At 35.4% G+C, this 27,795-nt stretch overlaps 2 protein-coding genes across 4 annotated transcripts; both read right to left on the bottom strand.

Annotated features, from left to right (window-relative positions):
• Window positions 1-1,052: 1,052 nt before the first annotated feature.
• LOC127454119 (C-C chemokine receptor type 5-like) lies at window positions 1,053-2,972 on the bottom strand. Its single transcript, XM_051721093.1, has 2 exons — window positions 2,589-2,972; window positions 1,053-2,487 (listed from the first exon to the last, which is right to left on the bottom strand). The coding sequence occupies exons 1-2, from the start codon at window positions 2,666-2,668 to the stop codon at window positions 1,404-1,406; spliced, it is 1,164 nt and encodes a 387-aa protein (XP_051577053.1). The 5' UTR covers window positions 2,669-2,972; the 3' UTR covers window positions 1,053-1,403.
• A 3,393-nt stretch (window positions 2,973-6,365) lies between these two features.
• On the bottom strand, window positions 6,366-27,238 carry ca14 (carbonic anhydrase XIV). 3 transcript variants are annotated; one of them, XM_051721909.1, is made up of 12 exons: window positions 26,932-27,238; window positions 26,426-26,446; window positions 21,782-21,961; window positions 18,511-18,656; window positions 17,628-17,723; window positions 17,465-17,531; window positions 13,746-13,903; window positions 13,454-13,580; window positions 9,642-9,665; window positions 9,424-9,508; window positions 8,575-8,628; window positions 6,366-6,746 (listed from the first exon to the last, which is right to left on the bottom strand). In XM_051721909.1, the coding sequence occupies exons 1-12, from the start codon at window positions 26,999-27,001 to the stop codon at window positions 6,647-6,649; spliced, it is 1,128 nt and encodes a 375-aa protein (XP_051577869.1). In that variant the 5' UTR covers window positions 27,002-27,238; the 3' UTR covers window positions 6,366-6,646. The 3 variants fall into 3 exon arrangements, with proteins under 3 accessions (XP_051577869.1, XP_051577870.1, XP_051577871.1); XM_051721910.1 differs by lacking the exon at window positions 8,575-8,628; XM_051721911.1 differs by lacking the exon at window positions 21,782-21,961.
• Window positions 27,239-27,795: the final 557 nt, after the last annotated feature.

The following is a 27,795-nucleotide window of genomic DNA, read 5'->3' as shown; positions in this document are numbered from 1 at the left end:
ATTTACTTATAAAAAAAACTATCTTATAAAGCCAATCAAAAAAAAAAATCCTGTAATAATCAAGGAATAATCCTTCATACCTAAAGAAAGTACATCATTAATGTCCGTGAATTATTTTCTTCATCAAATGCAGTATGTACTGTGACAGTACAAAAATCAAATTCAACTAGTCTGACGTATCAGAGTATCGTTTGCTAAAATCAAGTGACTTGGCCAAATTGATACGCACTGTAAAGCACTGATTTAAATGAGAAAAATCTAAAATATTTAAGAGCTTCACAAAGCATGTTTTGATTTGACCCATCACTAATAAATATTGTGCACTGTTTAAGACCCCATGAAATCAAAATTTACATTTTGTGGCTCTTAGTCCACGTCTTAAGGTCATCTATATGCTAGTGCACTCCAAAACATCCAGCAGATATGCATTTTAAATTTACAGTCTCTCTCTTCTGGGAAAATGAATGACAATTACATGTGGTGTGGAAATTTTTCCAATCAAACATCATCCCGAACAAGAATGCATTATAAATACAGTACAGTATGCCTTCAGCATATCTGCATTTGCAGGGCACTTTGTTGGGAGAAAACTCATGGTAGCTTTGCTGTAGGGTCGTTCCAGACAGAATTTCCAGTAAGAATGACTTAAAAAAAAGCATGTTCCGAATGACCATTATTTTTAAGCGACACGCCTTTCACACACCTGTAGCTCCCATAGTGGAGGGTAAAATCCTTGAAAGGAACATGGCATAGGGATGATCACTTCTCAATGGAATGCACTGCTTGCACGTGCACGCTGTATTTACTTTGTATTTAAACAACTAGAGTTGATTGTGAAGGAGTTGGCAGGAGTTTTTTAAGGATTTCTGCCAACGGGCAGCTTTATGACACAAGTAAGTATTCTTTATTCTGCATGATTAGAGTGTTGTGATTCAAAACATTGACATTTTGCAACCTTTTACTCACTTGCCTGGTAGTTACGCAAATGATTCTAGTTATATCAGTCTTTCAGAAAAAGCTTCTTTATTCTACAAATAGAGTATGTTGCTGGATGGACAGTCATGAGTGTCAACATGTTGTGGAGATCATATGACCAGCTGAAAATGACTTTATTCATTTGATTTTTATTTATCTCAATAACCCACTGTAATTGGATGCTTTCATTCTAGGAAAATATTTATTATGGCTGACAGCGAATAGTACATTTCTACAGTGCCAACACAAATGAAAATGGTTGCTCATGGGTGATGCTGTAACACTGGTACTTCTGTATGGTTGTTTTTTAATTATTATTATTATTTATTTATTTATTTATTTATTTTCAAAAGAGTTCCCCAACATGTAAAATCTTCCCTGCAACAATACTGGGAGATCCAAAATTACTGATTACCAATTTATTAAAATCACACTGCTGTTGTAGCTTTTTCCTCCACACTTGTGGTCTGTGAATAAACAGATCCTGTGGCCTGTGCAAAGTAACTCTTCATGAACTGTAGTCTGCTGCAGGGTGTCTTGTACAGAAGTCTGAACAGATGCCTTCTAAACTTCTCAATCACAAACACATAGAGAATGGGATTCAGACAGCTGTGTGAGTAAGCCACAGCCTCTGTAAACTGCAGACTAAGAGTGATTCTCTTGCTGTTTTCACATGAGTGCCCTATGAGTTCTTTAAGCTCTAAGGCTTTCACAAAAGCTGCAACATTGTACGGAGTGTAACAACTGAAAAACACTACTGTTACCAAAATCACAAGGCGAATGGCCGGCTTCCTGGAAGAGCGATTTGTTAGGAGTCTGTTCAGAATCATTGAGTAACAAAATCCAATTACAATGAGTGGGATAATTAAGCCTAAAATGTTCATCTTATAGATACCCAAAGTCTTTGAAGAATGGTTAGAATTTGTATCATCTGTGGGATAAGCTGTACAGTGTTTTTCTGTTTTATTGTAATAACTGATTTTCAGGTACATCAGCTCTGGAAAGGATGCTGAAACAGCAATGATCCAGATGACCACACTGGCTAAGATCCCATATGTTCTGGTTCTTACTCTCAAAGCAAACACAGCATGAACTACAGCTAAGTATCTATCAACACTCATGAGTACAATGAAGAAAATCCCACTGTAGAATCCAATGTGGTAGGCGCTGAGGATCATAGTGCACATGAACCCTCCAAAGATCCATTGGTCTCTTGCATAATGTGCCAGGAAAGGGAGGGAGGAGACCAGCAGCAGGTCAGCTAAAGCCAGGTTCAGGAGACAGATGTCTGTCGTGCTTCTCATCTTCACACCCATCAAGAGCACCCAGACCACCAGCATGTTACCCAGAAAACCCACCACGAAAAACAGGGAGTATAACATGGGGAGGATGCTTGTTGCATGATTTCCATAATCACAGGGAGAGAACGCAGATGGATCCATACTTTCATAGTAGCCATAATAGTCATATTGTGCTTCAGTATGTAGTTCATCATCTAATGTCCTATTCACACTTTTGAGAAGATTATAAAGAAAAAAGCAAAGTGACACTTTAAATATTGACTAATAAAGATGACTTTAATGTACTTTAATAAACATATGATATGACCTCACCTGGGTGATGCAGGATACAGGTGTAGGGTACCGATGGTTACCATCCCTGTCCTTAAAAGAAGTGAAGTGTTCCTGTTCATGACACACCACTGCTATACAAAAAATAGGCAAAAGATTGTATTACTCAGTTGATAAGAAGCTGCAATGAACACAGATAATAATGAGAGCTAGGGGTTGTCTGATCAAATTTAGTTTTTATGACTAATGCACTTGATCTAAAACAGAGTTTTTGGGAGCATTGCGCCACTTCCTCTGGGTTTTGCAGAGAAGAGCAGAAGTATGTAAACTTTGTATAAACAGAGCTCCATTGCATAGAAGGTCTGAGTCATTATCTTTGATAAAAAGTATATTCCATAGAAATATGTTTTGCCAAATGTTCATACTGAACGTATGCTAATACATCTGTTTAAAAGCTAACAGTGAGGACAGGTAGATGTCACACATGGAGTTGATTGTTTGCATTTTTGATTAATTGCTGTGGTAACCATAGCATAGTTACTAAACTACACTCTGTAGTGCTTCCAGTCAGCATGTATTTAGCATGCAAACATTCACTTTCACTTGTCAGTACATAAAGAAATGATAGAGATTTATCTGAGTTACATTGACACATCTAATTTTGTTGGGTTTACCCAATTCAACTAGGTTCTTTCTACACAAAGTGTTTGTGTTGAGTTTACATAGTAATTTTAGGTTAATAAAACCAATTTCAAACAAGTGGAACCACTGTCCACAATTGAATCAAGTTTTTCTAAAGAGCTATTTTTGAGTCATAAGCAGCTTTCGAAGGCATCTTCCTAACAGAAATGGAACACATTTAGAACTTTTAGGGGCTGTAATGCCTTAAAATACTGCCTAAATTGACGGAACCAATGTCTTATAAAAGATTTCACATATACTGTACCTGCAAACCACCTGTGACATTTAGGCTTATTCTGTGACCGAATATTTCTGACAGCTGGTTTATCAGCTTACAGTAAGAGAGCAGATATCACCATGAGAGGTTCTCCACAATGTGTTTGCAATGATGGTGGTTAGCAATCTGACTTTTTGTGTTCTCCAGGCATATTCATTCCAATATGTATAAATTAACACACACAGAGTATGTTTGTGCATATTATTAAAACATATCAAATCAATGTGCATGTCAGGAATAATCACAGACATGTGGGCTTTCATTTTTAATTTTCTAAGATTTCAATGTTTTGGTTTCATTGGTCTCTGATACTTCTTCTGGAGAAATGTAGAAAGGGGCTTTTCAAAAAGGAACCAAACTACTTTCACAATTTGAGTCATTCTTCAAGACTCAGAAAGCAATTATATGATTGGCTCCCACCAGTTTATAGTGCTCAGCAAAACTAAAGAGGAAACTACCAAATATGCTGTTTGTGTGTGTAGGAAAAAGCAATGGTGCATAACTGAAATATACATAGTAATTTAGGCTTCTAACCAATTCTGTCATTTTACTTCTTACATTAATAACAAATCCTAAACTGAAATGTAGTTCTTAGCGATATTTCTAAATTAAAAATTATTTTAACATGACATTGTTTTCTGCTCAAAAAACATTCTTAGGGAAAATAAATAAGGCTAAAATATGCTCTAAGAATGAGTATCCAGTCTCAGGGTTATATTGGCCCAGAAGAACACACAAGTCTCGTTTTGTGAAATGTTTTGCTTGAAAAGTGTGTGTGTGTGTGTGTGTGTGTGTGTGTGTGTGTGTGTGTGTGTATATATATATATATATATATATATATATATATATATATATATATATATATATATATATATATATATATATATATATATATATATATATATATATATATATATATATATATATATATATATATATTATTTTCATTTTTTTCAAAATAAGTACTTGCTTTTTATAATAGCTACTTGCTTTAATATTTTGTTATGTAATGACATTCACACATTTTTTAAGTGTCCACATACTGGATGGATGGATGGACGGATGGATGCCCTAATCTGTGTCCAGCCTTCCCATTCCTGAATAATACCTGTTTTCAGGCTCAGAAACAGGAAGTGGTTAGCACAAGCTTTAACCCAAAGTGCAAATAAAAACAAAATTTAAAATAAAATTAAATAACAGAGTTGTATTCCTTTAAATATGAATGACTAAAGTTTGAGGCCTTAAATGTTTTCTTGTTAACTTCTTATTTTACTAAAATATTTATGCAGTGGTTCTGAAAATGGATGAACGTGATGTTTATTAAACCAGACTATTTATAGTTAATTAGACTAAAATGTAACATATTCCTGATTAAGTGGCAAGAACAATAGTATCCAATTATACATTAACATGTTGTTATTCTGCATCTGAAGGGCATGGACGTTGGGACTTTAAACAAAAGTTTTTGTTTTATTAAATAAAACCTTTTTAATACTTAACTTTTTTTACTTGTTTTCAGTGAACATTGAACATGAAAATTGGTGCACTATAATAAATTCTCACTTTTTCTCACCAATTTGGAATGCCCAATTCCCAATGCACTCTAGGTCCTCGTGGTGGCGTAGTGACTCGCCTCAATCTGGGTGGCGGAGGACAAATGTCAGTTGCCTCCACGTCTGAGACTTTCAATCCACGCATCTTATCACGTGGCTTGTTGAGCGTGTTACCGCGGAGACATAATGTGTGTGGAGGCTTTACGCTATTGCTCCGTGGCGTCCACGCACAATTCACCAGATGCCCCACCGAGAGCAAGAACCACATTATAGCGACAACGAGGAGGTTAACCCAATGTGACTCTACCCACCCTAGCAACCGGGCCAATTTGGTTGCTTAGGAGACCTGGCTGGAGTCACTCATCACGCCCTGGGATTCAAATTTGTGACTCCAGGTGTGGTAGTCAGCATCTTTACTTGCTGAGCTACCCAGGCCCCCATAAATTCAACATTTTAATGTGGGAGGGACAATAAAACATTTAGCTGAATATAGCTTCTTAACTATTTTTTTTAAATGGTGAACCCCCTGCAGTATTGCAAGTTTATGGTCTTACCACACATTTATGTAAGTGCTATGCACTATTTCCTATTGCACTATTTGTATTAAATGATTCTATTTCCTTTTGGCTGCTACAAATGTTACATTGTTGTCCTTAAATAATAAAAAGTTAATTAAAGCTGACACATACTGTATGTACAATGAAAGAATGAAAAGAGTTGGAACGAATTAAAGGGATAGTTCACCCAAAAATGAAAATCTCACGTAAATGATGATGTTTTTACCATAAATTCTCCTCCCTGCCCAGTAGGTGGCAATATGCATGAAGAATGCGAATAGTCAAAAACAAAAGAAGAATGTGAAAGTGAGAGTTGTAAAAAAATGGTAAATAATGGTAAAAAAGGACTTAAATATTGATCTGTTTCTCACCCACACCTATCATATTGCTTCAGAAGACATTAATTTAACCACTGGAGTCGTATGGATTACTTTTATGCTGCATTAATGTGCTTTTTGGAGCTTAAAAGGTCGTCTGGTCACCATTCACTGGCATCAACCTACAGAGCTGAAATATTCTTCTAAAAATCTTTGTTTGTGTTTAGCAGAAGAAAGTCATATACATCTGGGATGGCGTGAGGGTGAGTAAATGATGAGTGAATTTTAATTTTTTTGATTAACTGTCCCTTTAAGTGTTTCGATATCTGCCCATAAATTATAGAATAATAATCAACATACAACACAGATGTCACCACAGGGGGTGGTCATCATATCATTATAGTAAATTACTATTTTATTTATAAAATGTACAAGTGAAATTCACAGTCATAATTAGCACAGAGGGAATTTTCAGAAAACCTAACTAATATATAACAACAGTGTGGAGAGAGAGAGAGAGAGAGAGAGAGAGAGAGAGAGAGAGAGAGAGACTCTGGTCTCTCAAGTGAGAAAGTGGTGCAAATTAAGAAGAATGTTTTCAAAACAAGTTAAAGATTTACTGATAGATGAGAAGAAGATAGTTGGAGATACTGATGCAAAGTCTATGCTTTCTCATCAAGACAAAAAGGTCATGATACACATGGAAGGTTTAGTGTCAAGTTTCAGGCTGAGGAGTAGCTTCCTCTGGATTTGTTGGGTCAGAGGTCGTCTTTAAAGCCATATCCTGTTTGGGTTCTTTTGCCATATCTTTTGTACTGTAGGGTGAAAACAAAATCACATATGTAATTTGAATGCTTTGGTTAGTTTAATAAATAAACAGAGTACATTTTTGTTGTCTTAGTTATTTCAGTGTAATTTGCTTTTTAAAACAGATGGGGGTGCTATTGCATCAAAATGATCTGCCTAAGCACAAAGCACAATATAATTCAAATAACATTTCATTTATAAACAGGATATTTCATAATATTTCAGTCTCTTAGACAAACAACCAGGGGCGTAGATTCTGGGGGGGATGGAAGACAGGTAACCCCCAACCAATAATCAAAACATGCAAGTGCAGCCCCCCCAAACCTCCCCCCCCCCACCCACCCCCCACTCATATTTTTATACCATGATCAATTGATAAATGTAAATGCCTCACGTTGCAAGCCCATCCACCACCCCCCCCCCCAATCTACGCCACTGTAAACAACACATGAGGTAAAGCATTCCAAGACTAGAACAAGGTTCTCTGTTCTGTCAGAGTGATTGCTGGTCTAGGTGAAAAGACATGGACATGTAAATGCATGCATTGGTGAAAAATTTAAAGGAATAGTTCACCCAAAAATGAAAATTTGGTCATAATTTACTCAATCTCATGCCATCCCAGATGTGTATGACTTTCTTCTTCTGTTGAAAACAAACAAAGAGATTTAGAAGAATATTTCAGTTTTTAGGTCCATACAATGCAAGTGAATGGTGATCAGAACTTTGAATCTTCAAAAATCACATAAAGTCAGCATAAAAGTAAGTCATAAGACTCAAGTGGTTAAATCCATATCTTCTTAAGCGATATGATGGATGTGGGTGAAAAACAGATCAATAATTAAAAATTATTCAATAAATCTCCACCTTTGACTGGCCCCAACCAGTAGGTGGTGATATGCATGAAGAATGCGAATTGCCAAAAAACAAAAGAAGAATGTGAAAGTGAAAGTGAAAGTGGAGATTTATGGTTAAAAAAAGAGAGACTAAAATATTGTTCTGTTTCTCACCCACACCAACCATATCGCTTCTAAAAAATATGGATTACTTTTATGCTAACTTAAGTGATTTGGGAGATTCAAAGTTCTGGTCACCATTCAATTGCAATGTATGGACCTACAGAGCTGAAATATTCTTCTAAAAATCTTCATTTGTGTTCTGCTGAAGAAAGAAAGTCATACACATCTGGGATGGAAAGAAGGTGAGTAAATGATGAGAGAATTTTCATTTTTGGGTGAACTATCCCTTTAAATGACATGCACTGAGATATGATAGGTAACAAGTATAAGGGTAGCTAGACTGTGTGACATACACAGCTAAAACAAAATAAAATAATTGAGCCCATTATGTTAAGTGTAATTATGTGTTTAGCAGGAGTGCATAAAACAGTGCAAGGTATCTGCTAAACCCAAAAGAAGACGAAAATTATACATCAGACTTCATATTTACTAAGATTAATAACAATCTGTAAAGCTTGTGAATGAGTTTGTTTTACCTGGTGATGTTTATTCCATTTTTCGTTTTACTCAAAAGTTAAACAGAACATTATGCACAATTTTGAGTGTGTGCAGTGCACAATGAGTCTGGGTAAAAATTTGCTCCTCTGATTTGTTTTGAGGCTTATAATTTTTGTTTATATAATGCAATATAAATCAAATTAGCTTACTTGCTTATACAACAACCAATTTAATGGGTTAACTAAAAATGTGTGATTCAGGCTAATTATTCTTAGGTTTACATGAAAAATATATATATATATGTGATTTTAGATTGTATGGTTGATTTGAGGTGGTTACTAGGGTTAGAGGTCATGAATCGGAGGTCATTGAAGTGTATGACCTGTGCTGAGGTGCAGGTCGGATACTTGGCAGGACATCCCAGCTCGACGTTGAGCTGTCATATGACCAGGAGACACAATCATATGACCAGTCATGAAACAATAATAAACAAACACGATCAAAATATGATATGGTAAAGACGAACACAGACAAACAAGACAAACTACATGATTCTATTATCTAAACTACATGTTATTATGATTCATTGATTTAGAATCAGATGTGGGATTAACCACAAAATTATAACACCAGATGAATGATTCAAGATTGCTTCTTAGTTTCTTGTCATTTTTGGGATAAATACAGATTCAAATGTAATTTCTGAGCTGAAGTAAACCCAGTAAAAGAATGGAAAGCCTGAACACAGGAATCAAACCAACTTCTTTGTGAAGAGGAAATTAGTGTCAGAAATTAACAATATTTAAACCATGGTGTTGATTTTCAGGGGAATTTTTACCTCAATGAGGGCATTTTTTTCTAACCATATAAAACACAGAGTGTCATCTTGTTATGTCAAACACTTTACAGTAATTGAATAACCTCAACTGCAAAGTGCATGCTTTTATGTAATCTGTTGCTGAAACCCACAATAATGTACTTTTGGGTGAAAGTTGGTGAGCATTAAAACTGGATAAGACTGAAAAGCAGGAAGTTATTTGAGGCTTCAAACACGGATCATACAGTTTTATCACGGTTCAGAACACATTCTTGGCATATTTTGAATAAAGTGCATATGACCGTGTGTGTAAATAAGCACGTACAAAACTATTGAAGGCCATTACATAACTCAGCATCTCTAACCGGCTTTTTTAGACCTATGAGAGATGTGTGGGTTGGTAGATATTCTTACCGAATGGTTTTCACAATGAAGCGGATGATAACAGCCAACCCTACACATCCACACAGAGATCCTATCACAATGGCTATGATTTCACCTGAGACAGAGTCAGGAAGATAAAGTTATCAAGAGAATTGCAATAATTGAGCAAACATCAGCATAAAGATTGATAAAGCTCTTGGAAGTGATAACAAAGGAAATAGCTTGATAAATAATATTGACTTTCTTACCTGTTGTATACATTTTAGCCGAAACTATAGAGTGAAACAGAGAGAGAGAGAGAGAGAGAGAAAGAGGGGGGGGGGGGGGTGGCGGTTAGACCCAGCATAAACACTTTGCTCATTCTTTTAGAAACATAAATTACTAAATCATTAAAAATGACACAAACAGATATTTAAAGGAAATGGAAATTCTGTCATTATTTACTCATCCTCATTTCATTCCAATTGGTAAACTACAATAGTTACCTTAAGGATATGGAAGTATATTAATGACAAATGTCTGTGTAACAAAAAAAGCACACTGAACTGCAGTAACTGAAAAATAAATGCATTGTATTAACAGTTCTTGCATTTTTTGGTGTTGCAATTTCACATAGTTTTATATTTAAGCTGGTCACTCAGATAATGTACATTAAAACAGAAGATGATGCGCATAGTAAAGTGCTGTGTCAAACTGAAGAAACTGTTTAAAATGTCTTTATAGTTTATTGTCGAGTTAGTTTAATTGGTTTATCAAAACTGGCAATTGTACAGGTCCTCTCCATGTTACTCTTGGTCTTCATCAACACCTGATTGCATAGTGGTGAAGCCTAGTAGTGGCAAATGGAGATTGTGTATCAGCACTCTACTGCAATGTCCACTGAACCACTGAAATTTTAGAGGCGAATTTGCAAAGTGAAATTTAATGGACCAAACATTACCTGTTGAATAATAAAGTTAACTTTTTTTTTTTTTTAACTGCATTTTTTGGAACTGAATTTTGGAAGGTGAATATTTATAATAAAACTTTTAATGATGAATTGTAATGCAAAATGTTTCAATTGAAATAATCACAGCTTAAATATAACCATATGGAATTGCATCCCCTAAAAATGCAAGCAATGTTACTGCAATGCGTTTATTTTTCAATTAGTGCAATTCATTGTGCTTTTTTGTTTCAGAGACATTTGTCATTAATATACTTCCATAATGAAGCTGTTCCTACCTGATCTAATCCTTAAAATTTGTTTTGTTGCTGTAACCTAATGTATTCAGGTTGATTTATTGATGTTAAATCATATTTTTGACTTGAATAAAACTAGTTAATTTTGATGATACGACATGAAAAACATTTTAGGTTAAAAACAAATTCATTGCAATCTGTATGCTTTCATTTTTTTTAATGAAACATATAATTCACATTTTTGAAAATTCTTCACGGCAACTCTTAACAATGACTATTCATGGTTACCAGGTCTGTCAAGCACCAAAAAGGACAAAAAAACATCCTAAATAGTACCATAAAATTAGTCTTACAAAAGTACTCCTTTTTGGAGCTTGACAGACAAGGTCACATTGAAGGTTTTTTTTTTTTTTACAAATTCTCCTTATGTGTTCCACTGATAAAATACAGTGGCAGCATATGTTTTGGAATGACATGAGTAAGTAATTGACAGATTTTTCTTTTTTTTTTTTGGTGAACTTCCTGTCAAGCAGCTCTTACAATTTGGCTGAACTTTAAAATGAATTCCATTGGAAGAGAGAAAGAGAGTTTGAATGATCAAATCCCATATAACACTTATTTAAATAGGCAACATTTTACAAATTTCTGAATTACTTAAGTATATTAATTAGAGCTGTCAGAATTAACGTGTTAACACATGTGAATAATTTAAAAAGTTGAATGCGTTAATTTTTCTTAATCGCAATTAACGCATTTACCGTTAATACAACATAAACACATGTTGGTAAGGGCGGAACCTTTGTAATGTGTCCATCCGGAACCATTACACTGATGCACACATCACAACACACCAGAGCCCTTCTACCAATCTAGCCTACAAGCTTAGCCTAAAATAGCATAACGCGACTGTACTGTGTAACATGCTAGTTGACTGTTACGCTCTCTCCTATGATAGAGCTGTGTAGGTTGTTATCAGTAAATAAAAGAATCTCTGCACACACACACAACAGCGCTTCAGTGATAAGATGATGGAAAAGGACCTCTTAATGCTATTTGCTGTACAAAACAAGGCCCAAATGGGACTATTAATATTAATATGTGTGTGCTTCTACACTGACAAATATCTGGTGGTGGCGGCAGTTTTCAACACAGAGTAGTTTCCTGGACATACGTCTGTAAAGTAAATTTTTATTTTTTAAAATTCTACCGCAGACATCTGTAAGGTTTACAGTCGATTCGCACAGGATAAGCGATGTCTTTATAAATCACAGAGATGAGAGTGTCGACTGCATGTACACACTGCTGTCATGCATAACTGACCCATCAGAAAATGTATGCTATTTAGCTGTGCTGATTAATTATGAAGTAAGTATTAAACATGTTCATATGTATCTGGGATTATTAGAAGAAATTTACTGGAATATCTGGCAAAATACAACAGAACTGGTTACATTAGCAAGCCAGTAATCCTACAGTATACCATTGAATTAAAAATATAGACAATCTTTTCACATTATGTAATTTTATCTGTTCCTCCGGAAGATACTATAAGTTACGAAACGCGGGGCTCAAAAAAAAATTTCCCCTTTCACTCTGCTCAGATCACAAAATTAGTACTTGTGTCCTTTTCTAATTTTCCTAATCAAAATAAATAATGCTTGTTTGTTTCTCATGCATCAGTCCAAACGCAACAGCCAGCATTAGATGAAGTTTTGAAGCGTGTTTTACATTTTCTGGTGTCTTCTCAATGACCAACATCCACTTCAGACACTTGGTGAACTTTAGAAACAATGAGTTAAAGGGTTCACAGGCTGAACAGTGCAGATTCACTGGCTTTTTACCAACATGTCAATTCGCACGGGATAAGAAAAACGGGTTATTTTTCCAGAGCGTTTGATAGGTAAAAGACGCTATTATCTTTTTCCGGTGCGGGAACGCTTAGGCTGCAAAAAGTCCAGAAAAATTACTGACATGAATGATTAGCACAGGACTGAAATCAATGAGAAGCTCTGGTAATTAGGCTGTTACATTACCCCATGCCCCCAAATAAAATAACCACATCCAAATAGGGCAGAGAGAACAAAGCTATATTTTTTAAAGTAGCCAAAATCAAGCCACTGTTTGTGTAGTTGTTATTTATGCCATGAAATATTAGGTCGTATGCCAATATGACGAGGGATAAAAAAATGATCAAGAATGTTTCTCATTTCATGCCGCTCCGCTCCAACATCGCTCTCGCTCATGAGCGATGACTTTTGAACTTGCATTGGAGTTGAGCAATCGCACATGAGCAAATATTTGAGCGGAGCTCTGCCACAGAAGCACGCCAAGTCTTAACTCTCACCAAAGCGCAGAATGAAACGTTTTTGTCTGCAAACGCTTCTCGTGTGGATTTCAAAGCTGCGCTGGTGTTGATGCCCTAACGTGAATCGTGAACACAGCTTCACGATTGCTGTAGCAAAGTGGATAGCCACAGTACCGGCAGATTAACATTGTGGAAAGTTTAAGAGATTTAATGCCCATTGCAATGAACATGCAACCTATGGGTAGACTAGTTCTTTCAATTAGTCAAACTCCCACTGAGACTTTGGTAAACGTTTAATGTTACTTGACAGCACTAATTCTTATATAGCTCTTATTACTGCTTTGTAATGCTCTATCAGTCTCTCTCTTTTTACCCACCCTGCACACACTCACATTAACACACACAAGCACACAATCACATGATTACAATAAGCTCTGTGTTCAGAGGAGATTTTGAAAAACTAATCAGCCATCACATAAACAAAAAGCTCAGCTACATTCTCCCCTCTTCTCTCTTTTTCTCCTCTCTCTCCCTCTCTCTTTCTCTCTCTCTCTCTCTCTATCTCTCTCCTACCATGAATGAAAGAGGACAGGACAGTTCTGTTGTTAAGTGGTTGGGTGACACGGAAGTTATCCTGAAGAGCTGTGGGCTCGGCCGCTTCTGCCTTACTGGAGAACAGCAGTGTCTCTAATTTCATCAGCTAATGAGAGAAGAAGAGAAGAGAAGAGAAGAGAAGAGAAGAGAAGAGAAGAGAAGAGAAGAGAAGAGAAGAGAAGAGAAGAGAAGAAGAGCATCATATCCATTATGTAACTACTGTAATGTGAAAAGTTTGCATCTCTTGTCCCTTCGTTCAGTCTCTCTGTACCTGTAAGTGAGAGATTTTAACCCTCTCATTGAAGATGGTCCAGAGGACGCTCTGGTGGCAGGGTGGAGTGGTGAGTGAGCCATTGTAACGGAAATATTGGCCCAAGTCATTGGGCAGCAGTAACCTTACATCAAACGCAGGGATAGCTACTTGCTGGCCTGCAGATCAGGACATAAGTAAAACAAATACATGTATAAAGGAACAGTTCACACAAAAATGATAATTCTCTCATAATTTATTCACCCTTATGCCATCTCAAACTGGTATGACTTTTTTTCTGCGGAACACAGACTAAAAAACATTTATAAATACATGATGTATGTGTGTTACAATGCAAGTCAATGGCATCCAACACTTTTAAACTCCAAAAAGGAGGTAAAGGTAGCACAAAGGTAATCCAGATGACTAAAGTGGTTTAATCCATGTCATTTGAAGAGATTTGGATGAGAAACTAACCAAAAAATAACTCCTTTTTGACTGTAAATCTTAACATCTGCAGTTTTGATCATGATTTGAAGCTCTTTTACACTTCCTCACGTTTGACGCATGCACAGAGCGTGTTCAGAGCATGTACATGATTCAAGCATGCATCAAGTGTGAGGAAGTGTAATCGAGCTTCAAATCATGATTGCATAAAGGAGACTACAGATGTCAAGATTTATATTGAAAAAAGAGTTACATTTTGGTTTATTTTCTTCATCCAAACCAATCGCATTGCTTAAGAAGATGTGGATTAAACCCCTCTTTTTGCTGCATTTATATCTGTTTTGAAGCTTGAAAGATTTGGACCCCATTGACTTGCATTGAATGGACAAACACACATCATGCATCATGCAGAAGAAAGAAAGTAATATGAGTTTGAGATGGTACAATGGTTAGTAAATGATGCGAGAAATATGATTTTGGGGTTTCTCTTTCTTTTAAGCTGATTAGCAGGACCAACACCCGTCATTCACAAAGTTCTACATCCCCACTCAGGGGTAGATCACTTCTGAAATGTTATGGATGGATTACTTTTGGATTACATATAGCATGTGTAATCTAATCATTAATTCTGAATATAAACTCTGGTGCATTTTTGGGCTGCCGAATGCCATTTTTCACACTCAATTTTAAAAGCTCTACCCTTGTTGTTTCTTTTAATATCCTAGCCTCTAAGTGGACTAGAAGCTCAATCTAGATCCTCCCCTTTGCGATGATATAAAACATTTTATCATCAATAGTCGAAAACATATTTTCTGATCATTTGTTTTGCATGCTGATGCTTTTCCTTCTGGATGGCATATTTTGTTCTGGACATCTAAGATATAAAATTGGATAAGGTAAAAGCAGATATAAAGTTTTTAGCTATTTGGGGCTCACAGCAGCAGTTATCGGGGCATAAAAGAGACATTTGTATTTGAAGACTTACAGAAATCATATTTCACTTTGTGATTCATTTGAAAATCTTTCGAACTGTGGTATTAGGGCACCAAAATTAACTGTACAGTCCCATTCCTGAGAGTGGGAGCTTTCATTTGATATATGACTTGTCCATTTATGTGCTATGTGAAGGACTTTTTTATAAATATTTCTTCCCCATTACCTCTAGTGGGCGCTAAATTTCAATGCGAATGTTTTGAGGCCTTATTTTGTTATTTCAAGTAACATAATGCAAAAGTGATTATCTCTGAAAAGTTCAGATGCTAAGCTTTCAAATGATACCTCATATGCCTGACTTATGTATATGGAGACCATAGAGTATAAGGGGTTTATTAAGTACCAATTCACACTGCTTTCTTTAAACATGAGTAAGCATGAAATGCTTTTTTAAGCATGAAATATGTATATATATATATATATACACAGTATACACAAATTTAATTTCTTTATAAATTTGAATAATGAGTTCATGTCTCTCTGTACTGTATATCTTTTAGAGATGTATGATTAGTGCCTGCTCAGATTTATTCATGAGAAGTGGTCTTAACCTAGGACAGGCTCTTTTTCTACCATTGTGAGACCTTGGCAAAGTTGCATGTGACCAACACCTCCAAAATGTTTTTATAGAAGAGTGTCTAATTATGGGCAGGTAATCAAAACTATCAAAACTAACCATTACAAATGCAAAAGTGCATTAATAGTGCTTTAAGATTCTTAAGATTGAATGTGGAGTCTTTCAATGGATATAATTTAATTGCTCAATTATTTTATCACCATTTCTATTTGAAAGATATTTTGTATGTAGTTATATGAGGAACGGGACTTAAATGTGTGTAGTGCTACCTTGCAAGGCCTATCGCACATATTCTAGGCTCTGGCTCAGACCAGTATTTTAAAATTTAGGAGTATAATCAGTAAATTTCACAGTATTTTAGCTGATTGGTAATGTAATAAAAAATGTAACCATGTAATCCATCACAAAAAAAGATTTGGTAACACTTTCCATGAAGACCATATTTATAATGCACTGTTAAGGCATTATAAAATTGTGATGTCTCATAATACACCTTATAATATCTTATATTTTTGCATGAATAATTGTCTCCACAATTATAATCAATTATAATACATACCTTGTCATATTTATACATATCTTAGAGTATAATGTATTATACTCTAACCAACATTAAATTTTAGCAGCATAAGTCATAGTGTAATATACATATTTGTAATATATATATATACTGTATTAGGTATGCTTTAAGTAAAGTGACAAAAGCAATGTCTTCTTATAAACATCCATTAGAGGTCATAAGACATTACAAGTAAAGCTTGTAAAATAGTTATTATATACTTTCATATATTTGCAAGCTTTAATAAATATTTTCATTATATTCCATGGCCTAAGTTCCACTGAAATTACACCCTGTTGGGAAGCACAAAACATTTCTTTATCTTTCAAAATGTCTTGTATTTTGTGCCTTTTTTATATAATTTATAAGCCTAACATGTATTGTGTGTTAAACCTTTATGTTATGGCTGTATATAAGAAATTGCTTTTGTAGCTTTAGTTAAAGCAGGCTGAGACCACTTATAATTGTATATGATCACATCATAAAGCCTTATGGCTGATGACACTATGCTGCTTTTGCATGACACCACAATTACATTACAACATCTATGGATAAAATTGGATGTCAACTGTGATATAAGGTATTAGACTATTTAAGGTATAACTATGAATAGGTTAAGTATTATATAATGTATTATAACTGTAATTACAATAATTTATGAGAAGTTGTAACATATTATAAGGTGTATTATGAGACAGCATGAATGCATTATAATGCATTTATAATTCCTTTACAATGAATTATACATTTTGGCTTCATAGAAATTGTTACGAAAAAAAATGTAATCTGATTATGTAATCCAGATTACATGCATTCTATTACTACCCAACACTGCACACCCCTTGTGTGTTTTGGCTAATTTGATTAGGCTTTTAGCTATCAATAAGACTGTACTCCTTTCAGCTCATTTTACTGTGCTTGAATTCATTTCACAGAATTCTGCAGATTTTCCCAAAATCAGCACTGAAAATGTGAAATCAGCCATTTCTGTCTGGGTCTGCTGATTAACAAACATTTGAAAGTTTGATTGTCAAATTTGTGATAAAGTATGGCATATGAAAAAGTTCTTGTATGATTATTTACTTATTATATGAAGAAACTGAATCGCTGAAGTAAAATATCACTGGTACACACATGTGTATACACAGGCACAAAAACACCTACCTGCATATCGGATGTGATCCAGATAGTTGAGAATCCTACCATATGCCTGGTTAGTCTCCTCACCTGCCTGAGAAAGCAACAAATAAATTAAGATAAAGAAACAGTGTAACAGTAGAAATTGCATTTTTTAATACTAATTTAATGGAAGTTGTAGATAACCTACCTCAATCAAAACCCCTAATACAGCCAGGCCGTTCTCCTGTGTCTTAGCTTCTGTCATATTTGCATAAAACTCTGCATTGTAATGTACAATATGGAGCTGATAGACAAGAGACACAGAGAGTGTGTATTATAATGCATTATTCCAATAAAATGTTTTAATGGTTGGTTTAACACTAAAATTCTTTGTAAATCTAAATCAGTTAGTCTTCATAAATTGTGCCAGTTCTTTGACTACATAGACATACAAGAGTAGATCAATAGAATGAAGGGTTGGCAACATCACTGGTATACAGTAATTACAAATCGAATTAAATATCACATTATTCTAATTTAATTGATTATGTTTAATTAAATACCCCATTATTCAACAATACAACATTAATATACACTTACAATTATGCACTACCTATAATCTAACAGTTCCTTTCAAAGCCCATCCCATCTTCCTTTATGTATCTCCATCCCACTGGAGACACAGAGACGGGAATGGTCAAAGGTCCACTACTATGTTCTCCAGAGCCTTTGGAAAAATCAAAACCCTGCGACACACACCACCTGCTCCATCGGTGCTGTGTGAGATTGTTTGTGTGCATGGCACATGTGCAGAGTGACGTGGAGGCAGAAGTTTATATTTATTTGATTAATCACCTTGAATTTATTTTATTTAGTGAATTCCACTTGACCTGATTTTATTAGAGTAAACGCATAACCACCATCAGCTTGATAATCACAGAGGTCACACTTAGTGGTTTAAACACATTTTTGTGTTTAAGACTGCTTTAAGCCATTTTAATTTGAATATCCCACAGGGTTTGCCGATTTGGAAAGGACAGGGTTTTGGAAAGAGGCTATGTGGTTGAAGATACACATGTACTAGCACACACCTCTGCTGAAGAGCTCAGCCCATTAATTGTGTGTTCACTCCCAGTGGCCACGCCCACTCCATTACCCCAGTGCAAGTGCAGCTGTACAGCACTGTAATGCAATGGCAACCCAGCCACTCCCATCCAACGCGGCAGTGTCATCTGTACTGTTTGAGAAATAAAGAGAGAACAAAAAGTTTGTGAGAAGATTTAGAGGCTTATGAGAGTCTGAACTGTTAAGGCCCTGGTACACTTCATACGAAATCGAAAAAACGAAGGGGTTTGACATCATTTAGAACAAAATCTGGCAAAAACAAAGGTGTTTTTGAGTTTGTTTCGGTGGTTCGTAATGGCTTGCCAGGGCAAAATTTCAGGAAAAACTTTGTACCGGCTACTAAACACCTTCTTACTGCCATTGGTCCACATCATCGATAGGTGTGACCTGAAACTCCACCTACCTTGAGGCCGACAGTTAATTCTGATTAAGTCAGTTAAGATCAGACAACATGAGTTATTAGCAAGCTGGTGCAAATGTTCCTATATCTGTACAATCATTCGCGTAGAGACATTTTCCTTTTATTTATTTATTTATTTGTTTGTTTGTTTGTTTAAGTAGTCTACAAAAGGAATCATATCTGCCCATTCACTTTGTTGTTTGATATTCTCCTTCACTCATGTGCCATCTGCAGTTAAAAGCCATTCACACATCTGCCCAAAGTAAGATATGCCTATCATCATTCTTTTGCCATATTCTGCCCATTAGCACTCTTTTATACACTCATCTTTGCAGTAGTATCAGTGTCATCATAAATTATAATAACAGAGTGTAATCGGCGCATATTATGGATGCGTATAGCATGTTAGGGCTTTAGTGCTATGAATGTAGAATGTAAAAAAGACAAATTAAACATTATCTAATGCATATACAGTGGCAAGATGTAATTAGCTGTATTTTTTTGTTGTTGTTGTTGTTGTTTTTTTTTTTTTTTTTGCATTATTTTGTCATAAAATATGATCTCATTTTCATCAAAGTCACAAATATAGACAAACACAATGTGCTTAGGCTAACAACACACAAACAGTTATAATCTTTCTTGTCTTTATCAAACACATCCCATTAAACTTTCACAGTTCTGTGGAAAAAAGTAAGTGAACACTTGAATTTAATAACTGGTCGATCCTCCTTTGGCAGCATAACCTCAACCAAGTGTTTCCGGTAGCTGCGGATTAGACCTGCACAACATTCAGAAGGAATTTTAGACCATTCTTCCTTATAGAACTGCTTCAGCTCAGCCATATTCTTAGGATGTCTGGTGTGAACCACTCTTTTGAGGTAATTCCACAGCATCTCTGTTGGGTTAATGTCTGGACTCTGACTTCTTTTTTTGAAGCCATTCTGTAGTGAATTTATTTCGATGTTTAGGGTCATTGTCCGGCTGCATCACCCAACTTCTACTGAGCTTCAGCTGGCACACAGCCACCCTGACATTATCCTGTAGGATATCTTGATAAATTTGGGAATAACTTTTCCCCCAGTGATGGCAAGTGGTCCAGGCCCCGAAGCAGCAAAGCAGCCCCAAATCATGATGCTCCCTCCACTGTACTTCATAGTTGGGATGATGTTTTCGTGCCCTTTTTACGCCATACGTAGTGCTGCAAGTTCTTCCCAAAAAATTCAACCTTAGATTCATCAGTCCATAAAACATTTTCTCAGTAGCATTGTGGAGGGTCTAGGTGGTCTTTGGAAAACTTCAGGCAAGCAGCAATGTTTTTTTGGAAAGCAGCGGCTTCCTTCATGGTGTCCTGTCATGAACACCATGCCTGTTTAATGTTTTCCGGATAGTAGGCTTATGAATAGAGATGTTAACCAGTTCTAATTATTCCTTTAAGTCATCAGCTGTTACTCTAGGGTTCTTTTTTTACCACATTGAGCATTCTGCTGTGTGCCTCTTGAGTCATCTAGGTTGGACAGCCACTTCTAGGAAGAGTAGCCACAGTGCTAAATCTTCTAAATTGTTTCTAACTGTGGACAGATGAATATTTAAGCTCTTCGAGATAACTTTGAAAAACCTTTCCAGCTTTATGCAAAGCAACAATTCTTGATCGTAGGTCTTCTGAGATCTCTTTTGTGGGGCATGGTCCACATCAGCAGATGCTTCTTGTGAATAGCAAACTCAAAATGTTTGAGTGTTTTTTATTAGTCAGAGTATCTCTAACCCACATTTCCAATCTCATTTCATTAATTGTATGCCAGGTTTGCCAACTCCTGACTCTAAATAGCTTTTGTTGACGTCACTGGCCTAAGGGTTTACATACTTTTTCCAACTTACTCATTGAAAATTTGAATGATGTATTCAGTGTGTACAAACTCAGTACAATAATTGGTGTGTTATTAGTTAAAACAGATTGTGTTTGTTCATAATTTTAACAGATGAAGAATAAACCAGATTTTAAGATAAATTTATACACAAGTGTAGGTAATTCCAAAGGGTTCACATATTTGTTCTTGCTCCTGTATATTTATTTAAATCATCATAGAATGGTTAAAAAAACCTTCTTTTACTGACCTCATGTGAAGTCTACTCATAAAATGAGGAATGAAGGCTTTGGTAACACATTTCAATGTCACATTTGTTAAGGATTTACATGTAGTCTTGTGCATCCTCATATTTAAATGCTCCTCTAAACACCTCCCTCAGCAGTGTGGCCGGTGTCTTAATGCTTGCAAACCTTATGCCGTTGTTCAGCTGTTTCGAACTTCTTTTTGGCTCTGAACGAAGGACGAAGAAGAACTTCGCTGTGACTATTCCGGGACCTTTAGAATTCACATACTTGGAAGACAGCTAAAACAAACAGCATACATGCTCATACCCACAAAGTTATTATTATATTATATTATATTATATTACATTATATTATATTATATTATATTACTAACAGTATATATTGTTTGATCATTTAAACATATCAGACTTCTTATTGTGAAATGTTTTGCTTGAAAAGTATTCTTGTGCTATCTTTCTTATAAACGTTGTTTGATTTGTTCTTTTCTTATAATGCATTGACATTAATAGGCTAAATTTTTAAGTGTGATTGAAGTGTCCATATACATGCTTACTTTTTGGGTCCACTTTCTTTTCTAAATGATCACGCAAATGTTTGAATATAATCCATCCAAGTGTGATGCTAACTAACTGTGAGGTTGGCAGCAAAGGATTTAGCAGAGAGCTTAGGAGTCTGCGTATTTATCTAAAACCGGTGACTGTTCTGAGTGGGTGAGATAGAGCATTACCTGTATGGCCATTATTGGAGAGGATGAAGGGCTTATTGCCAGGTTGGTTGTATGCCAGGGGCTGCACGGGGACTAATGTTGGGTCATGCAGTGTGTGAGATGTATCCAAATTTATGGGTGACTGACTAGAGCCACCACAGTCAGGAAAAAATTCAGCCCATTCTGACTGGCCCACAGCACCTAACACAACCACAAAAGCATGCCACAGAAGTGTGAGAAACAAAAAATGCTAGCACTGATCTTAATTCCTCTTTATTGTTAAATATTTTCAAATAATTTTTTATTAACAACCTATCATAAATATCTGGGTATCACCACTGATTATTCAAATGGCATAAGGAATAAAATTTCCTTGATCTTTTGATCATTTTACTATAAAGACATACCGTACATTTCAGAACTGAAAACTTCCTCCTTAATAGAAGAAGAGCATTTATTTAAACCAAGCTGCAAAAACGGCTCATTTGGAATTTGTGGAACTTGTGACGTCACAAGGTCCAAATACATCTGCATATGAAATGCCTATTTTTCCGTCATTGCACCCTTGGCCCCGCCCACTGGTGCTCAGAGTCAGTCACACATGTGAAGAGCAGAGAAATGGGGCCTGTCATGGGAGATTCATCCTAAGTGCACTTACAGAGGACATCTTCATGTGCCTGTCTGGATTTAAATGTTTTTCTACATAAACATACACAGACAGATGTCTTTGACCACTCAATACATATCTCGGGCTGCTTTTAAAAGATGCAGTGTCAAGTTACAACTCTGAAGAGGAGATGCTCTCTGTCACGGACGCGTTCTTTCGCCCATCTGTGCTATTTTTAGTTGTTTGTGTATGAAAACATGAAGGAATGATACTGGAAACTGGATGTGGATGTGTCTTCAGCGTATTTTAGGGTGGATTGTATGTTTGGCTCATATCATACCAGTCATAATACAATTCAAGCTTTGCAAAGAAAATGTTAATGAAGGATGGGACAGTTAAAAACACTTGGACGCTTTTGCAAAAACCATGAGTAAACGGTCTCATTCATGAATATTTCATATGTCATGACTGTGTGATAGTTTATGGAGCTGACACCCTGTCTACTCTTTCGACACAAACTTTCAACCTTTTATTTGTGTTGTTGGCAGTAGTAACACCATTGCCTGCAGCGCAAAATGGAACGGGACATCTGTTTACTGACGGCACAACACGCCGAAATAGATGCTTCCATGGGAGACAGCATCATTGATTATAATGGGTTCTATTGCTATTGATGCGACTCTCGTGTCCGGTGTAGACAGAGTGTTAACAGTTGTGCTTGAGATGAACATTTTAATAGATTCGGATGCAATGTGGTGGATGTGCGTTATGTGTAAACCCTGACATTTATAATAATTTGTTGCTTATTCAGTTTCGTCCTATTGAGATTCAAAAATGGCTCTATTCGAGGGGTTGCACAATGTTAGTCAAACAGAACAGTTTAAAGGAAGCGCTTATGCCAAAACCGAGCGTTTCAAACAGAGGGTCAGAGACAGGGTGCAAAATGATCATATAGTATTGTTTTAATGAAAAAAAAAAAAAAAAAAATTACTAACATTATCAGTGAACCTCAGGGAAGATAATAAAACTAGAAAAAAAGAGCATTTCATGACCCCTTTAAAAAAAAATATTGACAGTTTTCATGGCTATTCATGTCTTTTTAAAGATGTTTTTACAAACAATGTTTTTTTTGGTTTTTTTTACTTTTCAATTTATGTAAAAGATACTATATTTTACAAAAAAACAGCTTTTCTGCTACTTTTTTTACTTTTATAAACTATAAAATGCTTCAGCTGCATAATAGAACAGTGACTACATTATCAGACATTTCAAGAGACTTTCAAAATGACAACAATTGTAAATATTCATAAAAAGATAATTTATACTATTTTGAGTTAGAGTATTGCGAATGCTTTTAAAAATATGGATAAACAGAATATCTGGATTTCTATAGAAATTGAGCTCATTGCACATTGACTTTTGAGTAAGTGACATCTGCCATTGCAATTGTAGAATGATACATTTACATCATGTTATCATGTTCTGAAAGCTTATAGTGAGGTGTTTAGTCATGCAAAGTTAATGAGTAGACACATTGTTGCAAAGGCATGAGCTACACAAGCACGTTTTTCAATGCAGAAAAGTTCTGTGTAGTGTAACTAGAACAGGGGAACAAAGTGACAGAAAACAGCAAAACATTAGCAAAGATCAAGAATCATTAGCAAGATTACAAAAATAAATATTTTTATTGCACAATAATTTAATAATTTTGCACACAATTCAGTGTTTCAGCTAGGTGCCAACTTGCCAAGTGAATTGTGTGTACACAGGGATTAAAGGCCCGCTCATTTTCACTGTTCATCGAGTATATCCCCCCAAACCCTGTTCAAATTGGGAGGGGGAGGGAAAGTTACCCTCATTGATCTGCGGTTGCCACGGTGATCTCTATGACAACTGCAAGACACATATTCCAAGCCTCTGCCAGTTTACCTCTCACATGCTGTCCTAAGCATGGATGGGGAACAAAGCATCACTTACTCAGTAAACTCTGTTCAGAAATCACACTCACATACACAGCTCTGAAAAACATACCAGCTGTTTTATGCCAGGTGTCCATGTTACATAAATACGTATGTAAATATATGTATACTTTGCCTAAAGGGCCAATATGTTTTGCATTCATGACAATTAAGCACATTTCCTAACACAATTCTCATGCAATTATCATTCATCTGGATATTTTGATTTTGACCCTTTTCTTCTTTCTTTCTTTCTTTCTTTCTTTCTTTTTTTTTTCAATTCCCATTATTCTCAATGCTTATTCTCATAAGATTTTATATATATATATATATTATTACAATAAAAATACAATACTGAAATACAAAGATTTTTCCAATTAAAATCAGCATAAATGAATGACAATACAACAAATACCATAATGTACTGTATAAACACTCTGCAATTGTTTACAAAATATTTTCTTTTTTTTTTCTTTTTTTTTTTTTTGGATTATATTTTTCACAGTAATGTAAAAAAAATCTTAAAGATCCCAGGCTTCATTTCTTAATTGGATAGTTCACCCAAAAATGAAAATGATCTCATCATTTACTCACCCTCATGCCATCCCAGATGTGTATGAATATTTCAGCTCTGTATGTCCTTACAGTGCAAGTGAATGGTGACCAGACCTTTGATGGTCCAGAAATCACATAAAACAAACATAAATGTAATTCATATGACTCCAGTGGTTAAATCCATATCTGGATTATGATTAGTGATATGATAGATGTGGGTGAGAAACAGATCAATATTTAAGTCCTTTTTTACAATAAATCTCCACTTTCACTCACATTCTGCTTTTGTTTTTAGCAATTCACACTCTTTGTGCATATCGCCACCTACTGGGCAGGGATGAAAGTTTATAGTAAAAAAAAAGGACATAAATATTGATCTGTTTCTCACCCACACCTATCATATCACTTCTAAAGATATTGATTTAACCACTGGAGTCTTATGGATTACTTTTATGCTACCCTTATGTGCTTTTTTGACCTTACATTTCTGGCCATCATTCACTTGCATTATTTGGACCTACAGAGCTGAAATATTCTTTTAAAAATCTTAATTTGTGTTCAACACAAGAAAGAAAGTCATACACATCTGGGATGGCATGAGGGTGAGTAAATGAAGAGAGAATTCGGTGAAATATCCCTTTAATGCAAAATGTAATTTCTTTATTCTTTTTTTATTTTATTTTTATATTGTTTTGTGAAATATGACCTGCACATGTTCTTGGCACACTTGGCACATACAGTTAGTCTTTCAGATTGTTGTGTATTTTTGTGGGATATGCTTATTAGGCCTTAAGAATTTAGCACTTGCAATACAAAATATGCCCAAATAAGCTTTTCCAAAGACTTTATTATGCTAAGAATGTCATAAGAGTTGCCCTGAAATGGTATTACTATGTAGGAAAAGACAGATGCCATGTAAACTACTGCATTTTATATTTTAGCTCTACTCATTCAAGTTTTCTTTTTTATATTCAGACAAAAAGGATATGACAATGAAGTCTCTGTCTATTTGGTAAACAGTGATCAATACTGCATATATTATGTGTGTGTGTGTGTGTGTGTGTGTGTGTGTGTGTGTGTGTGTCCATGCACCAAGCAGAGCAGTCTCCTATTCTTCATCATGCTATCCATTCAAGTCTTCTGTATCAAGTGAAAACACTCATTCTTAAGCTTCCTACTTATATGCAACTATTTGCACCTGCTGATACTCTCTCTCTCTCTCTCTCTCTCTCTCTCTCTCTCAGTGTGAGTGTGTGAAGCTTGTGAGATGGAAGAAATAAACTGGAAATAACAGAGATAGAGAATTTGAGAGAAAAAGAGATAGAGAATTGGAGAAGTTAAGCTTGATGAAAAAAATTGAAAAGTGAATTTAAATGATTTTCTCTTACCAAAATGTCTTTGTCATGCACAACCAAATAATTACAAAACAAAGTAATTCTAAGAAACATATATCTATCTGCTATATCAGCTATTTACTGTATGAAAACATCATCACAGCAGTATCAACGCAAGTGGCAATAGGAATAAAATAAAGAGCATTATTACCTGCATATGTCCATTCTTTAGCTAAAAATAAAAAGAAAGAATACAATAGGGTTAAAAACAGGGTCTCAGTGGTTTTCAGAGAATTTCTAACAGATTTAGTCTGATTGAAACAATTCTTTTGTAATCTCTGTTATCATTTAGGCAGACACTTTCATCCAAATCAACTTACAGTTCACATTTACAGTCTACATTACAAGTTATACACTTTTATTTTATCAGTATCACAACCTTGGCATTACTCACGGCATGCTATACCAGTTGAAAAAACTATGAAGACTGAAATAACAAATACAGTCACTACAGTGTAATAATTCCACAGTTACATTCAAACCAAAAACATCCAATGCATCAAAAATTAACCAATAACCATTTGTATAATTTAATACTATTATCCCTCTGTTTTCTTGTATTCGTCTGTGTTTAGTAGCTTTGATCACTATTAAGAGCTCAAATTCTATTACAACAGTCCATTGCACTAATACTGCTTAAGATAATCACACTCTTACCAGTTCCTGAGCAGTTCACAAATTTCAAAAACAGAAGTAAAACAGCCACTGTTATCCAGACCAGGCCCATGCTTTCACCCTTCTCCTGGGAAACGGGAATAGACACGCCGATGCACTGGACGACTGGTGGAAATCCAGGTCTCCCAAAAAGTATCCCACGGATCCCAAAAAGTTCACAAAGAAAGATGAATACTTGGTCCTTTTCTTTATCTGGATGATGTGGCCCAGTGAGATGAATAAAGAGAGGCCATCACATGCAGAGAGGAGGATGAAGGGTTGCAACAGTGAGAGAGAGCGAGAACTGGAAGGAGAAAAGGACAAGTGAACGAGAAAATCAGTTAGTGTTGGCCACTGAAAAATGTGGATGACACAACTAGCCGAAAGAGGGGGAAGAATGGAGTGGGGGGAGTGGGGAAAGCCTGATTCAAAAGAGGTACTGAGGTGAGAATAGAGAGAGTTGAATGAGTGAGAACTGGAGAATATTTTGTTTACAAAAAATAAAGCAATCATCAATTCAGAACTTTAGATAGCTGAAAAAAAATTATATATTTGTTCTCTTGTCCTTAGTTATTCTATTGCTGGCAATTTGTTTTATAACTTGAATAACTGAATAATTGTTTGAGAGCTTGAAACAAAGTTTACTTGATTTAGAAATTTGTTTTTGCTGAGGTGTAGAAATTGGTATTAACTATTGACATTTTGTTAGACTGACAACACTGTAAGGCGCTACTCTTTGTGAAGCTGATTTGGAAAAACATGTATTGTAAATAAAACAGCTATACGAATAATTACATTTAATTTAACATTTTCTTAAACCAAATCTGCAATATCACATTTTAATAAATAATAACAGAGATTGAAGAA

This window comes from Myxocyprinus asiaticus, chromosome 16, assembly GCF_019703515.2.
Source record: "Myxocyprinus asiaticus isolate MX2 ecotype Aquarium Trade chromosome 16, UBuf_Myxa_2, whole genome shotgun sequence".
NCBI classification, from domain to species: Eukaryota; Metazoa; Chordata; class Actinopteri; order Cypriniformes; family Catostomidae; genus Myxocyprinus; species Myxocyprinus asiaticus.
The sequence above is the reverse complement of the archived record's forward strand: the minus strand, read 5'-3'. Positions and strand labels throughout refer to the sequence as shown.